The 22,874-nt window shown below is 45.8% G+C and overlaps 1 protein-coding gene across 2 annotated transcripts; it reads right to left on the reverse strand.

Annotated features, from left to right (window-relative positions):
• Positions 1-554: 554 nt before the first annotated feature.
• Positions 555-21,304, reverse strand: LOC142581918 (venom serine carboxypeptidase-like). Of its 2 annotated transcripts, none has more exons than XM_075691363.1 (5): positions 21,157-21,304; positions 19,452-19,510; positions 9,150-9,322; positions 3,244-3,577; positions 555-1,411 (listed from the first exon to the last, which is right to left on the reverse strand). In XM_075691363.1, the coding sequence occupies exons 1-5, from the start codon at positions 21,231-21,233 to the stop codon at positions 579-581; spliced, it is 1,476 nt and encodes a 491-aa protein (XP_075547478.1). In that variant the 5' UTR covers positions 21,234-21,304; the 3' UTR covers positions 555-578. The 2 variants fall into 2 exon arrangements, with proteins under 2 accessions (XP_075547478.1, XP_075547477.1); XM_075691362.1 differs by having other exon boundaries at positions 9,150-9,325.
• Between the last annotated feature and the right edge of the window lie 1,570 nt (positions 21,305-22,874).

Genomic DNA, 22,874 nt, shown 5'->3' on the forward strand with positions numbered 1-22,874 from the left:
TCCTTGAGAACCGCCCACGAAGACACGAACACAAGCCCCAGTGGGAGGTATCCGCACACGCCTTTAAAGCATAAGGCAGCTGTGTCTTTTATTCCCCTTTAAATAAAAAGTTTACGTATCAAATCACGCCAGTGACTGTATATGAAGTGTTTGAAAAATACACAACGGTATAAAGTAAGAGACCAGTCAATACAGTCATGCATTCAGGGATAAGAAATTTGAGTTTGATTGCTTGTGGGCACTACTTTGTGCCAGACCGTACGACAATGGCATTGCTTTCGCTCTGACACAAGACGATGCTCATCTATTGACATATAATGTTTTGATACCAGCGGAGAGACTTGATAACCGGGAAGTTTAACCTAGCTAGGGGGTCCCTTAGAACTACCAGATTTTACAGCAAGAGTGCAGTATAGAGCTTCAGGAACTGCATGAAGCAGTTCCTGGGTTCGTCGGTGACCGCGACGCAGTATGTCCTCAGCGAAATACACGCAATTCAGAAACGTGCGCCGACGCCTGCTTCTCAAGAAAAAATGTCGCCGGCAGCAAGAGGATGCAGTTGTACACAACGGTTACATTTATTCGACAGTAGTGGCAGACACGTCGGAGAAGGGCTCCGTGCCATCAACGAAGGCCGTGATAAGCTCCATCATGGCCTCGGGCTGGTCGTAAGGTAGCTCGTGGCCGCCGTTACGCACCACCACAAAGTTGAGGTTCTCGACAGTCTTCTTGTAGCCGTACAGCTGATGGCCATCGGCACTCCACCATTGGTGCCGGGGAGCGTGGGCCCAGCGGTCGACGTGCGCCCAGGCGACGTGCGCGAGGAAATTCTCGGTCATGGTCGTGGGCACGCACAAGTCCAGGGGGCCGCTGTATACGAGAACCTTGTAGCCATTCTCTAGCACCTCGGTGAACTGTGGTACGGCCGAGCGCATGAAGTCGTCGAGGAAGTGGTTGACCACGACCTCGCGCGTCGTGCTGAACTCCTGGTCACCCACGTGCAGCGCGCGTCTGGCTCGAGGCTTCGGCAGGAACACCTTGTACGCCCTGGAACCTTTGGGCTCGGTGTCGGTCAGGTAGTTGTAGTAGTAACTGTATCCGGTGACGTTCTTGAAGAAGGTTTCGCCCTTGCCCTCGGTCGCGATTCCGAAGAACAGTGTGTCCATGAGCATGAGGGCTTCGACTGTGTTGCCGGCGCGGATGTGCTGGACCGCCTCTCGGGTGACGCTCATCATGTAGTCGGCGGCGCTTCGATCAATCAGACCGACCCCGTAGATGACCTCGCCGACGTCCATCATGTGGATCGGGTCCGTTATGCCATTGCCATAGGCGATACCCCGGAAGTTGATCTTCACCCGCATCGTGTCGGCGTTCTGGTGCAACGTGGCTCCAACTGTCGGAACGTACTTACCTACGTGTTGGGAGTTAAAAGAAGGCACGTGAGTGAAGGAGCGTTTGGTGAGGTCGTCAGTTAGCATGAGTTAATGTTCGACATATAGGAACCCTAAGGACCGTGATCGCCCAAAACAGTGAAAAGAACGTTGGAGCTACCGAAGGGGCTGGAATCGATTCTACGCGCTCTAATAATCGGAGAGATATTCAGATTGTGCTTTAAATACGGTACCTGCTTTATACCTTCAATATAGAGAAGGAAAATTTTAAAGGACATCGAGAAGGGGACATGGAAGGTGGCACGTACAAAAATATGTTTAATCAGTCGACGCCAAATGATAGCACTCATTTTCTTTTCAGTCTCTTCCTTTACAGCCAGCTGCCGCCACCAGCGAGCGCACGTGATGTCACTTTGTTAACCCGCCAATGCTAACTCGCCGAGGGTGACAAGGCAGGCTTCGGCAACGATAGGTCGACCTGTCGAAACGTAGACCAGCCTTTCTGAGGCCCTTTATGCCTGTTTATGTAACTTCTATACCACAGTGTCGGCACCCTTCTTGATTCTGGATATAGATATCAAGTAATTTTCCTTCTTGTTAATTTCTTTACTTTACCTTCACGCGATTTACATACATTATTCTCAAAATATTTGCCTCAGATGGGTGCTCACAAATTTCTTAAGGATATACTGTATAGTTAGGTTCTTATATGGTTTTAATACTAATTAGAGACTCTGTAGTGTTATTCCATAAACTGCAGGGCGAGAAGTCATCCCTGCGTGGTCTGTAGACTAACTACCGTATAAATTCAAATATAGGTTGAGCCTTTCTTCAAAGAAAATGTTGACAAAAATGACTCCGCCTTGCATCCACAGTATCCCCACATTCTCACAAAACTGATTATATTTTCCTGTGTGAAATTTTATTGTCCAATGACCCGTTGCATTCAAAATCATTCGGTTTGTCCATTGAACAATTGTAACACCACATTACTATATGTTAGCGCATTTCTTACCCTGTATTTTTGTATATGTATTCACATACGTATTCTAATTATTGTATGTTATAACCTTTGAATGTACTCTCCCCCCTCAAACAATGGCCTGTAAGGTATCTTTGAATAAATTAACTAATGCATGAACGTGCTCAAGGGGGGTGCGAATGCTTACATGCGATGGTGAAAATTGCGCAACAAATTCGCAAATATTCACTAGGAAATGCAATGAAGCGCATTCAAAGTGTGATTGCACGATGCATGCGAGATAAGAAGAGCTGAATGCTCTTGTTCATCGCTGCGCTAAACCACTAAGCCACTGCACGTGCTGGAAAGCTAAAGTCAATGTTCTGGGCACGCATATAGTTAAATCAGAGTCTTTGCGGTTGGTGACCTGTGCTGTTGTTAACATGTAGCGTTACAAATTCATTGATTGCGCGAGCCGATGGGGTTTTCTTGGAGCCATAAGAAATATGATGCCACATTCGACACAACAGTGATACAATAATGAATAATTGGGGTTTAGTTTTCCTGCTTAAGTGGAGGCGTAGTCCCTTCTATGAAAGACAGCTGGTTCATTGTGAGCGCAAGTAAAAATATAAATTCGCAAGCCAGGGCGCTATTCTCTCGTAAGGTTGTCGCTTTTAGTGTGCATCGATTGTCGAAGTGAGCGAACGTGGTCGCAAATCAGAAACAATCGCCCACCTCTTATCAGCGTTACTTTAACATCGCCCAGCTCACAAGCCCGTTTTGTAAGTATAACACGCCCATTTCTTTGATGACGCGTTGCGCTGAACATTTTGCAGCCGAAAACGAAGCACATCTCGAAAGCGATAGATCCAGAACGCGAGAACCTACCGGCATAGGACTCTCCCGAAAGGTACAACTCGTTCTCGGCCAGCTCGCCGAATAGCGTGAAGAACTGCTGCAAAAACTCGAGCATGTCGCGGCCCACGTCTGTCTGGTTGCGCGCGTAGCCTGCTTCGTTCTCAGTAAAGCTGAAGCCCGTGCCCACGGGCTGGTCCACGTACAGCATCGAGTAGCGCGTCGCCCAGTTGATCTCGCGGTACCTGATCTCGCTGCCGTCAGCCGACAGTACGTACGGCCCGTTCTCGGCGAAGAAACCAAGCATCGATGTGGTTCCGGGTCCGCCTTGCATCCACAGTATCACCGGTGCATTGTCCGGATCACTCTGGCAAAAGAAATGACGCGTAAATCACCCTAGCAGTCCCGAGGCCAACTTACAGAAAACAAGATCCTTGGAAACTGGCCTACGCGGACATCAGCGCGATCCGCTATGAAGGCGCTACTGCGGTACTTAAATGACACTGGACTTTCTGACAAATTGTGACTACACTCTGTGACGTAGGATTGTACGGTGACACGGCGTAACACTAGGAACGTCTTTGCGATCTGTGTGACAGTGCCAAAAGAAACAGTTTGTGTGTACGTGCGTGTGTGTATGTGTAGGTTCTTTTCATTTTTCTTTCTTTTTTATCCTTCTGTCTCTCACCTATCGCATACCCTTGCCCCTCCCCCAGTACAAGGTAGCCAACCGGAGATAATCTCTGGTTAACCTCCCTGTCTTTCCTTTGCCTTTCTCTCTCTCTCTCTTCCAGTCACATATGAATTACCTACGACCTTAATACTTCAAGGAAAATGGAAAGTAAACCAGATAAGGTGTTTCACTGAGCCCGCCGTTACATGTTAATAAAATTGTCGAGCTTGTAGTTGGCTGCTGGTATTAAAGCAACCTTTGGAAAGTTTCTGCATTGGAAACAAGCTTGATAATTATGTGGTAACGATCACGTCTGCAAAATCTAACGTAAATTTATGCCATGATAACAGCCGAAATATTAAGAATGCCCGACGTCCTTTGCGCCGGAGCTGCTATTCTTCTCGCTAGCAGAGACGACGACGTCACGTCGCTCGCATTCCACGTCAGCCGTCCAGCTTGCAGTGCAATAAATAGAGAAGTAACGCGAACGCGATGATCCTTGAGAGAAGCAAAACCACCACTGAAAATGCGCTGCGCATCGAATAAGGTAGAGAGAAACGAAAAATGAAGAACGGCGCGTGACATGTACGGGACGGGAGCTTCTCGCCTTCTCTCACTAATGTCTCGCAACATTCGCTTCTGTCTCTGCTATTACTAAAGACTTCCAAAAACATAATGCGGTACGCCGTTTCCTTAATAGTACTTTACAGGTTCCAATGTATACTCGACAGCAAGAAACACTAATATGACGCCACGTGTTTGCCATAACGAGAGTCAAAGAAACCAGATATTTATTAACTATTACGGTGTTGTGGTTATTGGCACAACTATAATTATCTGTTGAATATAACACCCAAGGCGCACATTTCATGAGAGACCTATGTAGCTGAAAGCGTGAAGCTCAAAATGCGCGCTATTAATCGTCCTCACGGGCAGGCTGAGAGACACGGAAATAAGATTCGGCAAAGAAAGGGTCGATGAACTCAAAAGGAGGTAGGCAAAACTTCGAAGTCTTGGATATCCATCAATCAATCAACCAAGGATTATATTCACACATAATTTCCAAAAGTGGAATAATTCAACTTTCAAGACCAAGAGCGGTCGCTTGCAGAGCGGATATCAGGCTATCGGTCATTCTCAGCGCTCCTTTCACTTTTTAGATGTCAATCGACGAAGTCTTGTTGGCGCAGTGCCATCGTCGTCGTTGTTGTAATCGTGTGGTAGTCGCAGCACCGCTGATTACTTTGTGTAGTAATCGACCTAAGCATACTTTTTAATGCGCTAGCATTTTTGGGATACTTCGGGTATTTTTCGGGGCAGTGTATTTTTCTATGTATCTGGCCTCTTTCCCGCCTGCCTGAGTCACTGAGTCTAATGTTTAGCGCATCGGGCTGCTGTGCTGAGGGAACAGGTTTCGAGGCCAATCCTCGGACCAACTTGGGTCGTTGAATGTGTGCCAATGTGTACAGACGTGTCGCTCTTCAACGAACCACTTTCACGTCGACATGGGTCACTCTAGCTGCGGGACAGGGTATAGGTGCCGCTGTTCGAGTAAACTCTTTTACGCTGACTTGGATCACTGGGCATGGGCCACTCAGTCGGTGTTGGTCTTCAATAAACTTCTTTGTTGACAACTTAGGTGACTGGGCATGTGCCAGTGGGTATGCGCCACTCTTCAACGAAGGTCACTGACGCCAATTTAGGTAGCTAGGTATGTGCCACGGAGAATGTGCCACACTGCAATGACGAAAAAGATCCCTTAAGTTTCTCCGATGCTAAGCGGAATTGAACCAACGTCAGAACAGTTCCTCAATTACAGTAATGCCTTATCATACTGAGCCACAAATGCATTGGGTACGTGCCGCTCTTCAATTAGCCTCTCGCCGACTTGGTTAACTGTGCATGTGTCACTGGTTGTGCGTCTAATGAGGGAACGATTCTCAGAGGTCGCGGGCACTGGCGCGCCATGCTTCTCGTCTCGGAGGTCACGCGCAGACTTCTAGGCAGCGCCGCTAGATGGTGCAGCGTGTTCAGAAAGAAGTGCGAGACTGGAGCCCGGGTGCCGTCCGCACGCAGGGGTTCGCCATGCATTACGGAGGCCTCGCGCAGGCTTAGCGGCGGCGGCGGCACAAGATGGCTGCGAGTGCTCTAAGGCAAGGACGAAAGAGGAGTCCAGCTGCAGTGCGCGCCTCATGCATAGTGCTTTTCGACGGTGGCCATACTTTGGGCCGCTATATTGATTCCTACTAAACGCATTACCGTGAACAGTCATCGCGAGGTGAGTTTTGACGAATGTTTTTTCTATATTCTATTGGTCTAAATGCCAGTATAGCACTCTTGTGGTGCTTTGCGAGCACTGAGCTGCCTACCACTCAAACTGAAATATTGAGCGAGTGCATTCGCAGTGAACGCTGCGCTGAATTGTTGGGCGTAAGGCATTCGCTACGGTAGCGCTTATCGATTCCTTTTTCTGGAAGAGCCTACACTTCAGCACGGGGGGTACTACTGCTTTGAATTATCGAACGCAAACACGCGTTCCACTTAAAGTGCAAAGCTATCGCTTAGATGGAAAACATGCTTCAACAGGCGTCCTATCAAATGACAGAAGCTTCCGCTGGTCTTACGAAAAGTGCCGAGTGCTCCAGTCATGGCAAAACTGTAGGTAATCAGCAAGCAAAATTGTCTTGGTCCTCCCTGGTGGGTCGAAATTGCTTTTAGTATTATATTGATTGCTATACAAGACCTGCAAAAGTATACCATGACAGCAACCACAACTAAAAAGAGGTTATTTAGCGAGGCTGCATGTTTAAGAGTACATAAGGGATACAGTAAAGCTTGATCGAAATGCCATGTTTATAACCTACGCTAACGACAGAAGCCGGCTTTCTTTTTAAGGCGTGAAATTACTGACCTTCAAAATACCGCTAAATAACACCATGTTTTTCAGAAGCTGGAGAGAAAATTATTCTCTAACAACGGACGCGCACAAAACACAAGGTGGCCTTCTTATACCCTGTGGAAGCAAAGCTGTAGAACGTAACGGTGTAACGTAACGTAACCTTGGTGTATTAAATATAGTAGCAGTGGTTCCCGTAGTTCAAAGTGGTGTCGTGTCTCAGAAAAGCATGTCCTGGCATTCTAACGTCGAACGTATCTGTAACAAAGTTTATCGATCTCTTGGCTTGCTGTGCAGGCATCGTTTCATGTTGTCAGAACACCTTAGGCTAATAATTGATAATTGTATTTTTTTTAAAACCAACTGCAGTCACCACGGCAAGTTCCAACCTGAATGAATTGCATGTACGTGTTTCACGAGAACAGAATTCGCACGATTCTGACCACATACTAAACCTGTTTGTGAAAATCTAAAAGGGCCCCTCGATTGTTAGGGCCCGTTTGGAATTTTCTTATTACACTACGTGCTGTAAAGGGCCGTTGCCGGGAGCGTTCTAGCTCGAGAATTTAAAAAAAAAAACTGCGTAGCAGTAGCTGAGATAGGAACCAAAGGAATGTCGTAGAGCAGTAGTGCAGGTAGGCGAGCTGCTCTCGTCCCCGCGTAGAGGCTTTTTCTGATATCCCTCTCCTGCCTTCTCCCATATTGGAGCCGAGAGGCCACCTTCCTTTTCTTTGATCCGGCACTCACGACCGTCACTGCCTACTTTTCTTTCTCTCCCTTGCTTGCTGGCGACGCGGTTATAATCCTTTTCCGCGAGATCTCATGAGCGAGAGCAATCGTATACCAGTGCATCGGCGCGTTCGACTGGAAATGTCTTGTTATCATACTTTATTTTGTCATCTGGGTGTTCATGGCACTCGATCATCCTTACGCGAGTAAGCGACATAGTTTATCCCGGCCTACCCACGTCTTAGATTCGGTTTGTCCTCGGTGCAGCATGGGGGCTTAAAAGCATTGCGCTTAGATTTTGAATGCCGCTTGCCGCCTCTACCGTTTGCCGCTTCTTTACCGCGTCGCACTTGCTATTGCGCACGACTGTACGAGTGCATCGCGTTGTGTGTTGAAGCTGCTGAGGCTTTTAAGGACTGATTTGGTTGTTTTCATGTGGCGCGTCAAATCGTCGCACCAGCTCTAAGGCAGTTGACGTTCTTTTTTTTTGTTAATCTATCTTATGCTTGACTTTACGCGTGTGGAACTGTTGCCAGTTGCTTCATGTAGAACTGTTGATTTAATTAAGTACGCCTTGCATCGTATTTACCGGGGTTAAATCACTCTGTGTTTCATCAATATGTTTACAGGCAAGTGCTTCGTTAACAGGTTTCTTTTCGTTTCGCCCAACGACGTCTTCGATATTCCGTTTACTTGGAAAATGCTTTAGAAATAAGGAAGCTCAGGGATGAATCGCTCATAGCTGCTGCATACGTTATTGCTGTCCGATTTTCGTTGAAAAATTCGCGCCATGTTTGTGAAGTGATTACACCTTGATGCTGCCTGAGCAGACTTACCACGCAGAGTGATTTGCATCGTGTGCATTTTGTACTCAATTGCATTCTTGCTTATTATCTTTTGCGGCGCAGGAGTGCAATGCCTACGCCGCAATGGACTAATCCCGGCCTTGCCGCCAGCGCCCATCTACCTTGGTCGGCGCTGCTTCGCTTTAAAGTGCATCGTGTGGCTTCTTTCTTTCGTAACATTCGACAAAAAGACGCTCAAACGTCGGTAAGATTTTACCGTTGTGCGTTTCCAAAGGAAATTTCAGATTGCGAAAGCTGCAGCACGAACGCGTTCTGGGTTGTCCCAAAACTCCGGCGACATCGTGTACACGTGCGCTCTCGCAGAGGCCCGAACCTTTTCTTGAGCTGTCGCCGTCTAATTAGCGGTCCGGCCCCCGAATGAAGGAAAAATCGCAGTCGGGTACTTCAGCCATCCTTTCTGCATCTCTAGCGTACTTTTGAAACCGCCCACTAGGTGGCCATCAGTAGCGACAGGGGGTGCACTACGCGAATACTTAAATAGTGCCCAAACACGAAGGATTACACCTGCGATGCGCAAGGTTAGGCATAACTGTGAACAACAGCACTGACCGTAGCGCTGTCCTTCACTTCGCTCCATGCGTAGGTTTTTCTAAAACACGTCGTACATTAATTTACTGCGGGCAAAATACTGGATTTTCACATATTTCTTTTGATCACCTTCTCGGCTAACCACCCTTCATACAACTTCAGATGTTGTCGCTCTGTAATCACCTGCAAACTACTTGAATTATTGCTTTAAACACGCATCTTTAATTAGACTCACGTGTACACTCACCAGGGATGGCACGAACCAGAAGAACAGGTTGCTGTTATACTGCGGGTTGACGGTGATGTAACCTGAGTAGCCAGGCACTTCGTAATCGGCGCCGAGGGGGCCGACTTTGCTCTTCGACTTGGCTTCGTCTAGTTTTCCATCCTTGATTAGGGGCGTCAGGAACAAGGTCTGCCCTGCTGAAGTGAGCGATATCTTCAACACAGTCTGATCGCAGTTATCATTTACACCAGTCGCATGAATAGTTGAACACTCATTAGCTCAACTCACAAGATAAACCTCTTCCCAGCAGTTTCGTTTTAGCAAATTCTTTGTGTGTGCGTGAAAAAATATTTAGCAAGTATTGTTAATCTCTTTTTCGTTCCCTTGTGAGTCATATTGGATAGCTTATCAACCATATAAGAAACGTTATGCGTAATGTTTTGGCGATTCACTGGAAATTTAATGAATATTGTTCCAAATACAAAAATGAGAGCATTTAGGTCCGTAAAATTTTCAAAATTATATTAATCAGATTGCAGAGCAAAAGCAACACGACAATTTGCATCATGGTAGCACCAAGTTTCGAACTCTGGTGACATTGCCCAGGGTGCCGTTAAAGGCGGGAATAATAGCACGCACACATTTTGCTTGGCGCTCTTTCTCTCTTCTTTTTCGCCCGGACGCAAATTAGAAAAACTTACAGAGCTACAAAAACAAAATGTGAAATGTCCAGCAAACGTAATTAATTAATTAATTATGCGCGGTTTCATTAATATAATTTTGAAATGTTTATGGGTCGAAATGCTTTGCTTTCTTATATTTCGAACAATATTAATGAAATTTTCAGTGAATCTCCAAAACATTGCCCACCACGTTACTTATAGTGCTGGTAACCCTTCCAAACTAATTCGTGAGGAAACGAAAAAAAACGAAAAAAAACGTTACCAATGCTTCCTAAACCTTTGATTGGAAAAGAAGTGCGTCTCTCGACTGCGCCGTCAAGCACTTTGTCCCTGTGGCAAGAGTCTTAGCTCTTGCGATGGCTGAGCATTTGTGAAGCATATTGTGAGGCTGTCTCTTCATTCCCGGCCGTTGCTGCGTATGGCACCGCGCACCCTATCTTGGACGTAATCTACGGCGGATGGAAATGTAGGCGAGCTGAGATGGCTGGTGGCTTCGTGTGGGCTGCGTTCTCGCGCACTTAGTGTTGGAGCTCGCGTAATCAAGTTTCGGAGACGAGTTGAAGCGAGAGGCAGCACGAAGTTTTCTAGGGATGGCCGATATATTTTTAACGCGATAGCGTTAAGGAGCTCGTGTCGCAGAAAAGCCGGTGTCGTCGGCGTCGATGTCGGGTGTCGGCGTCGGCGTCCGCGGCGTTGGCCGTGAGCGATAAATCATGGCAGGCACTTCATAAATAAAAAGCAACTTCCAAGATGGGCTGGGTGGGAATCGAACCAGGGTCTCCGGAGTGTGAGACGGAGACGCTACCACTCAGCCACGAGTTCGATGCTTGAAATCGGTACAAACGCGCTTTTAGTGAACGCGGTGTTGCCTTAAAAACGTGCCGTACAATGTTATACTGCGGTGTATATCGGTAATTATGAGCACGTAACTTACAGAAGTCGCATTTATACGAATAGCGAAGTACGTTTCCGCTACATTTCTTCTGCGCTTACCACACACGCAGAGCCATCTTGCGGCAAACACAGAAGACCCCTCCTCTCAATGTACAGCGCTGCCCCGACAGGTGGCGCGCCATGCGCGCATTGGGGCTGGGCTGTGCGCGGACCGGTGCCAGGCGCGTTGCGGCCCCGACTCCCTCTCCCCTGGCGACGCTTCGCCGTGCTCCCACGCGGGTTGCAGAATCAAGCGCCGTTCCTTTCTTTAGATTACTATCTGTCTATCTCTCTGCCCGTGCCGATCACGACGTTTGGCTGGCGTAGATCGCTTCCGCCTCCGAGACACCGAGTTCTTTGGTTCGTTCCGTTTGCTCAGGCGCACGTTTCGTTGCTGCGCAGAACGCTGCGTTGCTCGACGCTTTCCGTGTGATAGGTGGACGCAAAGTCCGATGCGGGGCGCCTCGTAAGTGATGCCTGCGCCGTAGCGCTTTGTCTTACACCCCTTGGCGGGTCGATGGGAAGGCTGTCGTGTTCCACTCTTGAAGGCGAAGCTTAAGCGTCCTCCAATTTTTTATTCAATTAACGATTAATCAATCTTCATTTTAGCCTTTAATCAATTAATCGCTTTCGATGCAGGGTCCTTCATCGATTCATTGATTAATCTAAATTTTTGTCGGTCACCTTTAAAAATGCTGAAACGCAGTTACCTGCTTTCGCAGGACCCTAAATTAATGTTTGAGAGGTGAACACAAGTGATACACTTGAACACAAGTTTATAAACGTTTGATAAAATATAATCTTTAACTTCTTACACACTAAATATAGTTAGCACTATTGGCTTTTGAAAAGGTAAACAATATATGTTATAAAACGGCACTACTGAATCCCTGTACAGTACAGGTAAAGAAAAAAAAGGCAAAAGTGAAAGGTGAAGTCCAACATGTAATAAATTGCATTATGCACAGGGAAAAAGAAAATTACTGGTTTGGGATTTTAAGCAACATGCTCTTTTCTACAGAGCGAAGGAACTTCAATGGGCTGGAATGTTTGGGTGAAACCGATGCGTTCGTTGAATGGCCACAGCACCAGCGAGCAAGAATATATGCTCGGCCGCTATATATTTGCTGGAATCGACATGAACTCCATCCCTATGTCGTAATACATCCTCTAAACAGGCGCGCATTCTGTGCAGCGTCTTTAGTGGACTGGTAGTGGCATGATGATCAACGACTGGGTTGCTCTAGTACGCCTTGAACTGAGAGAACGAAAAGAAGGGGGCTTAATTGAGGGTGCCAATTTCTATTAATTATATCGTGAGAAGCCAACAAGCAAAGACACTAAGAGCAACATAGGGGAAATTACTTGTACTTACTAACTGAATTAAAGAAATGATAAATTAATGGCAATGAAAGTGGATGAAAAAACAACTTGCCGCAGCTGGGGAACGATCCCACGTCTTCGCATTACGCGTGCGATGCTCTAACCAATTGAGGTACCGCGGCGCGGTTTCCCCATCCATTTTCTTGGGTATCTATGTGTTACTACTAGAACTAACCTTGGGAGTGTTAGCCAGCGCCATCACTCACAAAGCTTGGCGGCGGATATGGAGCATCATTTCTGCCGCAGGTGTCACGAGTACGCGATATTTGTTGGTGAAGGCAACTGGTCAATAAACCCGCACATGCTACCTGAAGGCATCTCGAATCCGGCAACATTGATGATCCGGTCAGCATGCCGTATCGCTTTTGATCACGGTCGACTTTTTGTGACAATGTAGTTAAAGCTACGGAGGTGAAGCGCGCGCGTGAAAGTGCTCCTCAAGATATCCCCACAGTATAACTTGCGTTTGCTTAATCTGAGAAACACAAAGTACATTACTACAACGCTTAAATCAAAATAAGAAAAGAAATAAGCCACTCAGTATGAAATATGACTTCGACTGTTTTGCTTTGCTCTTCTGCGTTTTGGCAAACGCAAAACCATCGCACGTAAGTTACGCTTATTCACTACCTGCTCTGAAAGAAAGAAATCTTAAAGCACTGTCATACTCTGCCGGATTACTTGGCGCAGTAATACTTGTGCCATGGCTCCGCCCATTTAGCTTTCACTTAGGTGCCACAGAAAGTTGTCCACGACTATACGCTTGGTGTCTGGTTGGGACGTTCAAATTCCACATATCCAGCATCAATCAATCAACATTAATGGACGATGTCAGTGATCGATTAAGCTGCCTCGACAGAACAACTCATTATGACCGAAGCAGGACACGAGATCATGCGCGGTGCAGAAAGGATCACAGCTAATCAAAATCCGAATACAGTGCTATGCGTCTCCAAATCAGTCTAAAATTTCATCTGTCTGAATCTTAATCTGAGCAGGGAAAGGCGGCCAAATACCAAAACGTACTTCACGATGCTATGTATATCTAAATTCGTCTAAACGTATATAGCTGTCTAAAGCATGATTTGATAACGTACAAGCGGCATAACATGAAAACGTACTTGACACATTTAATTACGCGCTTAATAAGTTCGCATGTCATCCGCTGGTGGTACGCGAGTGCGATGCCCTGTCGCTCTGACTAAAATTCCTTTTTTTTTCCTTTGTAGCGGAATTATATACCTTTGAAGTAGTGGGATTGGCGTTTGTTTAAATCGTCTTGCAAAGCTCCCTCTGCTTGCTAGGCTGTGGTTATTTTTTTTTTCGTCATGCACTGTGCACGTGGACGTGAGTATTTGCATAATTATTATACATTATACTTCATAGCGGGGTCATGCATTCCTCTCATCGTGACAGCCAAGTGTTGTGATCGGAGTATGTTCCAGCTGAACGTTCAGCGTTGCATTCTTTCTTCATCAATACATGCGACCTGACACAACATCCGGTATTGCATCAAGGATATCAAGGGTTATAGGTGAACTATAATCGCAAAAGGAGTGGATCGCGTGAACGCTCTTGAGCACACGGCAGGCAAAAGCTTCAGCCTCGTTTTTGCGAAGCTCGCGCAGAAATTTCTTCACGGCGTTAGAGGCACCTATTAATATGGAGATGCCTCGCACTTTTGTCAAGGTATTCTACTCTATATTTCCATACTTTTGACTGCAGTTTGCTTCGAATAGTCACTGTTTCACTGCGATTTTCTTCTAGAGCATGCACGCAACCGGAGAACACGCAGTTTCAGGCACCATCTCGATGTCACATGCTGCCCAATGTGACGTTACTCTCTTAAAACAAAGTCTGTGAGGTCATATGTGTCACATGTTGAAAGAGATACTAAGATTTGTTCCAGAAAAAAAAAGAAGACGTGTTTAGAATGTTTTCGTGGCCGCCTGTGTATCAAGAAATAATAATAATATTTGGGGTTTTACGTGCCAAAACCACTTTCTGATTATGAGGCACGCCGTAGCGGAGGACTCCGGAAATTTTGACCACCTGGGGCTCTTTAACGTGCACCTAAATCTAAGCACACGGGTGTTTTCGCATTTCGCCTCCATCGAAATGCTGCCGCCGTGGCCGGGATTCGATCCCGCGACCTCGTGCTCAGCAGTCCAACACCATAGCCACTGAGCAACCACGGCGGGTGTCCAAGAAATAACTCGTGGACTGTTCAGTAACTTCAACTCTCCCACATCTTCAGAACCATCACACGGCGAAATAGTCCGGTCTTAATACAAACATCAGAAGGTGGTCTATTTTTCCTAATTGCATTCATATGCATTAATTATGTTTCTCAGTTTCACCATGGCTGCAAATCATGCACCGAGAAAATGTATTTTCTATAACCGCTGCAATGTTCACCGCACAGCCATATTGCGGTTGGAGGAGCTCTTCAATGAAGCCAAATTGACGTCCCCTATCAAGGCTGGATGACCCACATAGAGTTCGGACATGTGATTGCTGCCAGCTTAAACTTGTCACATTGCTTTCACGACGGCGAAGGGTTGTGCTGTTTGATGTACAAGAGTGATATAATGCGTAACAGCTGTCTTCAATGACAAGCGCAAGGTTTGTGGCACTTTATTTTAAACGAGAAGCGCACGATACAGAAAAACTGTTTGGTGTCAAAGTCCGAGATGAAGGACACATCCAGAGCAAAGCTGATACACTCAAAAGGCTACTAAGCGTGATTGTTGCCGTTAATTCGCTTTGTACTTAAAGCCATCAAGGTGGCACAATGACTATCGGCCAGCAGTGTTACTTTCGGTTTTTAGTGCTGTTAGAACAGAGTAAAATTGTTCAATTTTCCCGAATATCACTTGGGCAGACGGAATTCCTTCCTGATTACTGCATTTTTCATTCGCCAGTCTCTCTTGCTTCGCAAAAGCGTCATTGATGTGGTGTCATAACTTGTTTTAGATGTAATTCCTTTTTATTATTTCCTTTTTCTTCATTTGCCTGTACCGCAGTCGTGGCATAGTGTACAGGGCGCAAGCCACGGCTGCGGTAGGTGCACAGTACAAAACCCACCGCTCGCACCCACCGAAAAAACAAAAGAAGTGGGTACAGGCGCTCCCGAAACCCGGCGCCGGGTAGTGTTTGGGGTGCATCGTCTGGGGAGTGCATCCGACCGCCGAATGCTCTGCGGGACGCCTATAGTTTCGAACTGTAACCCGTAAGGGTGGATATGTTCACTGACCGTAATGCGGACACAGCTGCCTTTGTCATTTGCCTGTCTCCGTTGTGTCGTGAAAGCATCATCGATGTGATGCAACAGCTTGCATGTAAAGCGCAGCTTGGCTGCCTCTATTGCTTTCTTTTGTGTTCATTCGTAAAACTCGTCGAATCACTTGAACAGCTCACCTGCCAGAAAATGCGGAATTAAGTAAATGCATGTAGTGTTTTCCAAATCTCACAGCTTTCACTGAAATCCCACAAACACGTACTGGCTTAGCTGCAATTTATCTTTGAAGCCTTCCCTCTCTCTATATATAAAGGTCTTCGCAATGACGTAACAGTGGGCGTGGTTCGAGAGATCCATTGTTAGCAAAATGCACCCCTGCTTGTTATTGCTGAGGCTGCCATTGTTAGTTTCGTTGTTGCTGCTGTTTCTGTCCTGGCAGCGTTGTCTTGCTTATATGCAAAGGCAGATTGTTCTAGAATCGCGTGGTTGCTACGAAAGCAAATAGCCGTGGTCACGTGACAGTTCAGTCACCAATGCGTATGCATTCCTGTCTGTGCCATTTATTTTTTCTTCTTTCGTTTTGTTTCTTCACTGATCTATTAGCGAATGGGCTGCATCTTCGCGCAAGCAGAGGCAGATATATACAGAGGCACTACTCATGTAACTCTGGCCCGTTGGGACACACGAACGAACTGCTTGTCGCAGCGAAAAAACGTTGCAATATTTCGTATCCAAAGATTTCTCAGGAGAGATATGAATAGACGTGGAAACTCCGTGACAGAAACCTGTCATGTATGATTTACTCTAGTGCCGTTAGGAAACGGGTTTGTTCGCGTCTTATCGAGGGCCATCGTTCTCCGCTGAATGAGGCTCTTTCCCGCTTTACAGCGAAAGCTGTGTACGACTAACCTTCCGTAGTTTTCTCGGTGTCCGGCAACAGAAACGAACTTAGCGATTTCTAACAAACCCGTACACAATGGGTTTCATTATTTGCTTTGTGTGTGATCACGTACGGGTGCAGTGCGGCAGCGCAGATGTCAAAATTCGGAAGAGATTAGAACGCTCGCTGTGAAAAATAGCATGTCGTCAAGGTTATTGCAGTATATAAGCAGGAGAGGTATCGGCGCTAAAAACAGCTGCGTTATCGATGGGGCTGGCACGTATAGTTCGTACACCCGAAGAAAAACGTGCGTACGAGGAACATCGGAGCGAACAGCAGTAAGAATGTAAACGGCGCCGGCGCAAAACGACCACCGATGAAGAACGTTCCCGCCATGCTGAACGAACTAATGACAACCGTTCCACTCTGGGAAGATGGAATGGGAGCGAAAGCACTTTGCTTGTCGTCTGAGAGCTTTGACTGTCGTCAACTTTTGGTGCCATTCCATCTTCGCACAGTAGAATGGTTGTCATTTTTATCATTTTCCTTTACGCTTGGATGGCAGCTCACTAGAAATTTCCCGGGTCAACAATTGTAAACCATAAAATTTAAATTCCTATATTGGGCCACTTCGCAGCTGATTTTTGTTGACCATGTTATTTGCATGGTATTATTTCAGTTCATGGCCATCTGAATAAAAGAATAAAACAAAGTAAAGCATTGCTCTTCATGGGAGATAAGTGTCCGGGAAAACGGGCCCTTGAGTTAAAATATATGTGTGTGCCTATTTGTGCGCTTCCTATTGTTTGCTGCAAGGCATTCCAATATCTTGTATGTCCGCCGATAAGGACGAGTTTACAGTTGTAAGCATGGCCTTGTTTTCCATGGCTTGATAAGTGCCCCTCCTGCGCATCACATTGTATGTGCTCCCAAAACCTGTTCGGATAGCACGTGCCTAACCTTGTAACTAATGATGATGAATACTGGGACACTGTTGCAGGCTGGGTAGTACCATGAGCATCCATAAATCTGAGTCCTTATCAGCGAAAAAAAAGCTATTTGATCCTATACAGGTGATGTAGAAGCAAGTGAATGTACCTTCTTAAATTTCAAGTGTAACAACAGCAGTCAGCCAAAGTTTAATGGCTTGTTTTTTTTTTCAATGTACTGTTATGTACATGTTCGTTATGTTGTTATGTACATGTTCAATGCTTTGAAAATTCGGATTGACATCAAAGTTGCACGGAAGTTCTCACACAACACGTATCGGAAAGTATGTCAAACTGCAATGCTGATCAAGAGACAATATCTGACCGGCATCTTGGAACTTAGTATCTAGCAGAGTAAGCTTAAACTTACAGTAGGCTTACCGCGCTATATACTTGACTGTTTAATAACCACCTGACCGCAGATCATTGCCACAAGACGCTTGTATTCCCAACGTTACCTAATGCTCATCTTCATTTATTTACCGGAACTAACGTAAGGTGGATAAAGTGATGCCTTACGTGACACGTGAGAAAGGACATGGGTGTTGTGTACTTCTCGCCGTTGATCGAAATATTGAGAGCGAAGATCACGGTCACGAATATTGGACAGACAGAACGCAGGTGCTGCCAAGAACCTGTACTCAGCCATTCGACAAGGCCGTTTACATGCGTGCACCTAAGTGTTCGCCGGTGTCGACGAGGTTTGTGCAATACGCATTTATTAGCATTCACGTGCAGGAAGCTCACAATATCTTTCAACACGATATCCAACAAATCTTTCGCGTGGGAAGCATTGCAGTTCTTCTTTTATAGGCACAATTGAGCTTTTTTTCTTTTCTATGCGTCAAAATAAATTGACAATCGCTTTAGTATCCTCACGTGATTTTAATGCGAAAGCATGCAAACCTCCTTAATCAACTTTAGTACACCTTACTCCATTTTACACCACCTTCATTCAATTTACTTCACCTTAATTCGCTCTACTCCACCTTAAGTCACCTTACTCTAACTTTACAACTCTACTTCAATCCAGCTTAATTCATTTTGCTTTAAGTTGTACGTACTTTAATCCAGCCTAACTCCTTTTAATCTACCTTAATTTACTTTAATCCGCCTTCATTCACTTTACTTCTCCTTAATTACCTCTAATTCACGCGAATTATTCATAATTACTACTAATTAACGTTGTTATACCATTTACTACCTTCTCTATTACCACTGAGGTCATACAAGATGCTGATGACGTCACCTACCCCCCATTGGCTGCGCTGTCACGTGCCCAGCGACGCACGTACTAGCCGCACTTTTACTCAGCCGACGTGACGTGTGCAATGACGCACGCTTTAGGCGTACCTTTAGGTCAGCCAGAACCATGGAGCCGTCATGGCGTAGGGGAAGCGTTCTCGTCTCGCACCACGGAGGTCCGGGTTCTATTCCCACCCAAATTTACTATCTTTTCTTTTCAAAGTCATTCATTTGCTTTGTTTACTGGAACCTCCCTCGGCACTTCCTCGTGGGACATATAATGCTTTGCTGTGAACATGTAGTACACCCATTTTAAGATTGTGGCTAGTATCTGCTCCAACCAATCTGCTTTGCCCGTTAGCATTACATGCTTACATCTAGCCTCGATTACTGGAGAGCCAGCTATTTTATGTACGCACGCACAAGCACGCACGTGGGCTTCGCACATAGCACACGTGCGCTATGTGCATGTGTGCTATAAAAGCCCTGCTAAAGAAGCTGGCCAGCTTCTTTAGGTCTTTTATAGCCCACCCAATAGCCAAAATCCCTAGAGGATTAAGCGCACTGTTCCGGGCGATTGGTAGGGATTTGGAGGAACTAAGTGAATTTTTATAGGTTTTCATCTCTTACCAGCAGAGTAATAAATGCGGCCACTCAGTTCATGTTAAGTTTGAGAAAGCGCTGACTTGTATAGAAGGCACAAACAAATATACTTGTGTGCCTGTCTCTCTTATTCTGTTGTGCTTTCAAGTAAATGGGTTCTCAAAAATTAAATAAGCATATAAATTAACATTTCTTTGCCTGTCCTCAGCTCGTGGTCACGCGATCAGTGGGTTTCAAACAAAAATGTGCATGACTAAATTGCATCTATTCAACCACTCAACGAGGGTTTGTGTGCTTTTCTCGCGAGAAAGGGCTTGTAAGAGGGTGCAGTGGCACCTAGTGTTATTGCAGTTCATTATCTCTCACCAGCTTCATCGTCGTTGCTGGCTTCTGGTTCCTCCGCGACGTCCTCTCGTGCATGAAGCCTGTAATGTGATTGGCGACACCATGAAATACTTTCTTGCTCTAATGCGGTATGACAATTGACTGAGAATATGGCGACAATTGGCTTTCTTGGGGGACCATCGGGTTCCATTTCAGTGTTCCGCTTTGACTGCGTTCTAAATGCAAATGAGTTGAAGGATTCTAAGATTTTACGCTGATTTAGACTGGAAGAACCCTGCCTTAAGTCTGCAACATGGTTGTGGCCGTGGTGCTGTGAAAGATGGGGTAACTGTGACTGGTACAGCTTTTCATCTTCCGGTGATTGTAACCACACTTAATACACACAATTGTTTTTGACGGGAGCAAAGCTTTCTTGGCCTACCCCCCCAGCGTTTGGTGTAAGTGGGCACGTAGCTTCTCTTGAATCGACGATGTAATCTCTGGCTTTTTAAACAAATTCTCACAGAATTGTATTGACCTAACCCACCTGTCGCGGAAAGTATTACATGATGTATTTCTATCATACAATATTGCTACTACCACTTCGTGGAGATGATTGTTAAATGTGTCGGATGTTATATTTTCTTCTTCTGCTGCAGTGTATGACCTTATTGCATCTATTTCGCTGTACTTAGAAAATGCTCCTTATGAATCTATTTTTCTTGTTGGAATGCGTGACCGGTGACACTGTATGTGCGTGTGCCCCTTCTTGGGAAATTGGGTCTTTGCCGCTGGGTATGGGCCCAATCTTGGCCAATATGCATATGCCACAGTAACACATGGGCTGCAGAATCCTCGCTCGAATTTACATATGTGTCGTACATGTCTGGGCATACACCGCTCATCACCGTTCTTCCCTCGACAGACATCGTAGATCGTCCTCGTCCCGGAGGCAGCCAAAAGCTACAGGTGATCACATGGTGCACATTACATCCGCTACAGTTCCTTCCTCACTAAATGAAACAAGCTTAGCGTCATTTACATTGCGTGATTGCGTTGAATCCACTTGGGTTTCTTTCTCAAAACGAAAAATAGCTTCCGGTTCGTTCATTACTGCCAGGAGGATGCACGTAGAGGGTAATCGATATCGGATAGGGCAAGATGGGATCTAGCAGCAAGAGAGTGCGCGAAAAGAAACTGTGATATGGGAGAAAGGGTAACAGTCTCTTGGCAGCTGGAGAGAGTATAGAAAATGAGGCCTGTAAATAAAAGAAAATAACTTTTATTGTGTGTTAATTGGCTAAATATTTCAAGAACCATTATTCCTCAAAGGCCTTCATTGATTCTGCGTCAAGCTTTGAGATTAAGGCTTATGATGGTAGTTATCATGCGTTATTTTTTCAGCTTTTGATGTGTCCATTCATATAACGTACCAAAACCTTATCATCACACCATATCACAATCGTGTCATATCATTTATGAGATAAAAAAGGGTACCAAGCATTAAAGAATACCAGTACATTGTTTCAATTCAGAGAAAACCCTCCCGACATCGTGGTGGTTGTCGTCGGGCCAACTGACGGGACCGCCGTCGTCGGGGCAGATGTTACTGTTTTCGGTGACACTGAAAGACTAGGCCGGGCGGCTTTCTGTTACTTTCATTTTCGCAACGCTGGCTTACTTTAAAAGCCGTAAAACACGCTTGCTCCTCTAAGAAGAAATGCCCTGAAGAGGAGAGTCCGCTTACCCTTCGGCAGCCCACGTTCCGAGTACAGCCAGTTGCCCGGCACAGAGGAACAGTACCACAGCCGCAGCGAGCTCCATGTTCGTCGGCGTGAGGCCTCGAAGCACGTTGTTCTGATGGAGTCCCCTGCAGATGCTGCGGAGGACAGATGCTGGCGACAAATGCCTCAGCTTTTTAACAATGGGTCAGTTGGACCGCGGGGGAGAGGCCGGGGCGATCGCACAGCCCCGATTATTACGATTGGACGACGGCTTCCCTATCGGCCACATAATTGGGTACACGTATCTTTCTTTCGCGCAGAATGAATAACTGCCGGTCCGCTGACTGTCATCCTGCCGTACTAATGAAAACAGAATAAGGCTCTCTGCCAGCTGTCAAACTAAATAGCAGCTTGCGTCCCCGTAACAAAGCTACAGATTCAGCGTGTATTTCATTCTTCGTCTTTTCTTCTTTTGTTTTTACGGGATAAACCTGGGCCAATATCGTTTTACACTTAAACAAGCCGCAGTGAAGGTCTCAAAGTGAGTACATATATGCTAGGTGTGCGCCGGACCAAACTATGGAATGGGGAAAGGGAGGAAACTACTTTTTTGTAGTTTGTCGGTGAATAATTTTTTGGGAGAAATTTGCAGTAAGAAGGATTTGAAAGGTAGATTCCGTTTACCAGCAATTCATTTACTGCTGGTTCTATAATACGTGGGTTACGGTGACAACTTGTTTTTACTTTCTATTCTCTTGTACTATCTTCCTAGAGACTTCGTTTTGTTGCACTTTCCCAGTGACTGTTGCTTGAACGTCCTTCAGAAATTGTCAGAAGGGCGAAACAACTTGCTTGTGGCATTGGAAAATAAGCGTTGAGTTTACGGGAATATTTCAACATAGTGCCTTTAACTTTATGTACCAAGAACCGAAAGATGGGATTTTGCTTTCCAGAGATATTGCTGGCTTACACACTTGCTTCTACGGCACTGCAAGATTTTCGTGACGTATTTGTACTACATGGGACCTATGCGTAGTACATTATCGGCGCCGTTATAGATATACGCACAGATGCACACCAAAAAAACAAGTAGGTGCCCGCAGAAGTCACACCCGGGATGCTATTTTGAAAAGAGTCAAATTCCGCAATATTGGGGTTTTGAACCAATCAGAGAGGCCGCCAGAGCCCTGTGAGTCAATGAGAACTGACGAAGCGACGAATCCGACAATATGGCACAATTTGACAGTGTCCAGAATTTCACCCCCGACCTGCAAAGTTGGTCACGTTCATATATGCTACCTGCTACATGTTCTGTTTTCATTCATAATTTTAAAAACGTGTTGCATTTTCTTTCGCAGCTTCGCCATAGCCCACCAGACTAAACCCTTGCACTGTGCATTGGAGAGGGAGCACAGAACGGCGCTTTTTTTTAGGGACGAAGGGGGGAGGGGTCTTGCCGCTGCCATTATGAGGGCATGGAGTGAACGCCTTCTAAACCTGTATCTAGATAAACGAAACGATATTATTTCACGCAGGACCAAATGAAAGGTTTTAATCTCTAGACGGATCATATTCCTGACAAGCTCGCTTTTCACTCTCGGACATGTTTTTGACATATTCCAGAAACAGCTTGCTATGCGAGGCAAGTGAAGTGTACCTTGTAAATGCAATCGCTATTGATAATCCCCCGCTAAATAAAATACTTCCTAGTTCTATAGCGCGGTATGTGCGCTGTTACAGA

This window comes from Dermacentor variabilis, chromosome 5, assembly GCF_050947875.1.
Source record: "Dermacentor variabilis isolate Ectoservices chromosome 5, ASM5094787v1, whole genome shotgun sequence".
Classification (NCBI taxonomy): domain Eukaryota; kingdom Metazoa; phylum Arthropoda; class Arachnida; order Ixodida; family Ixodidae; genus Dermacentor; species Dermacentor variabilis.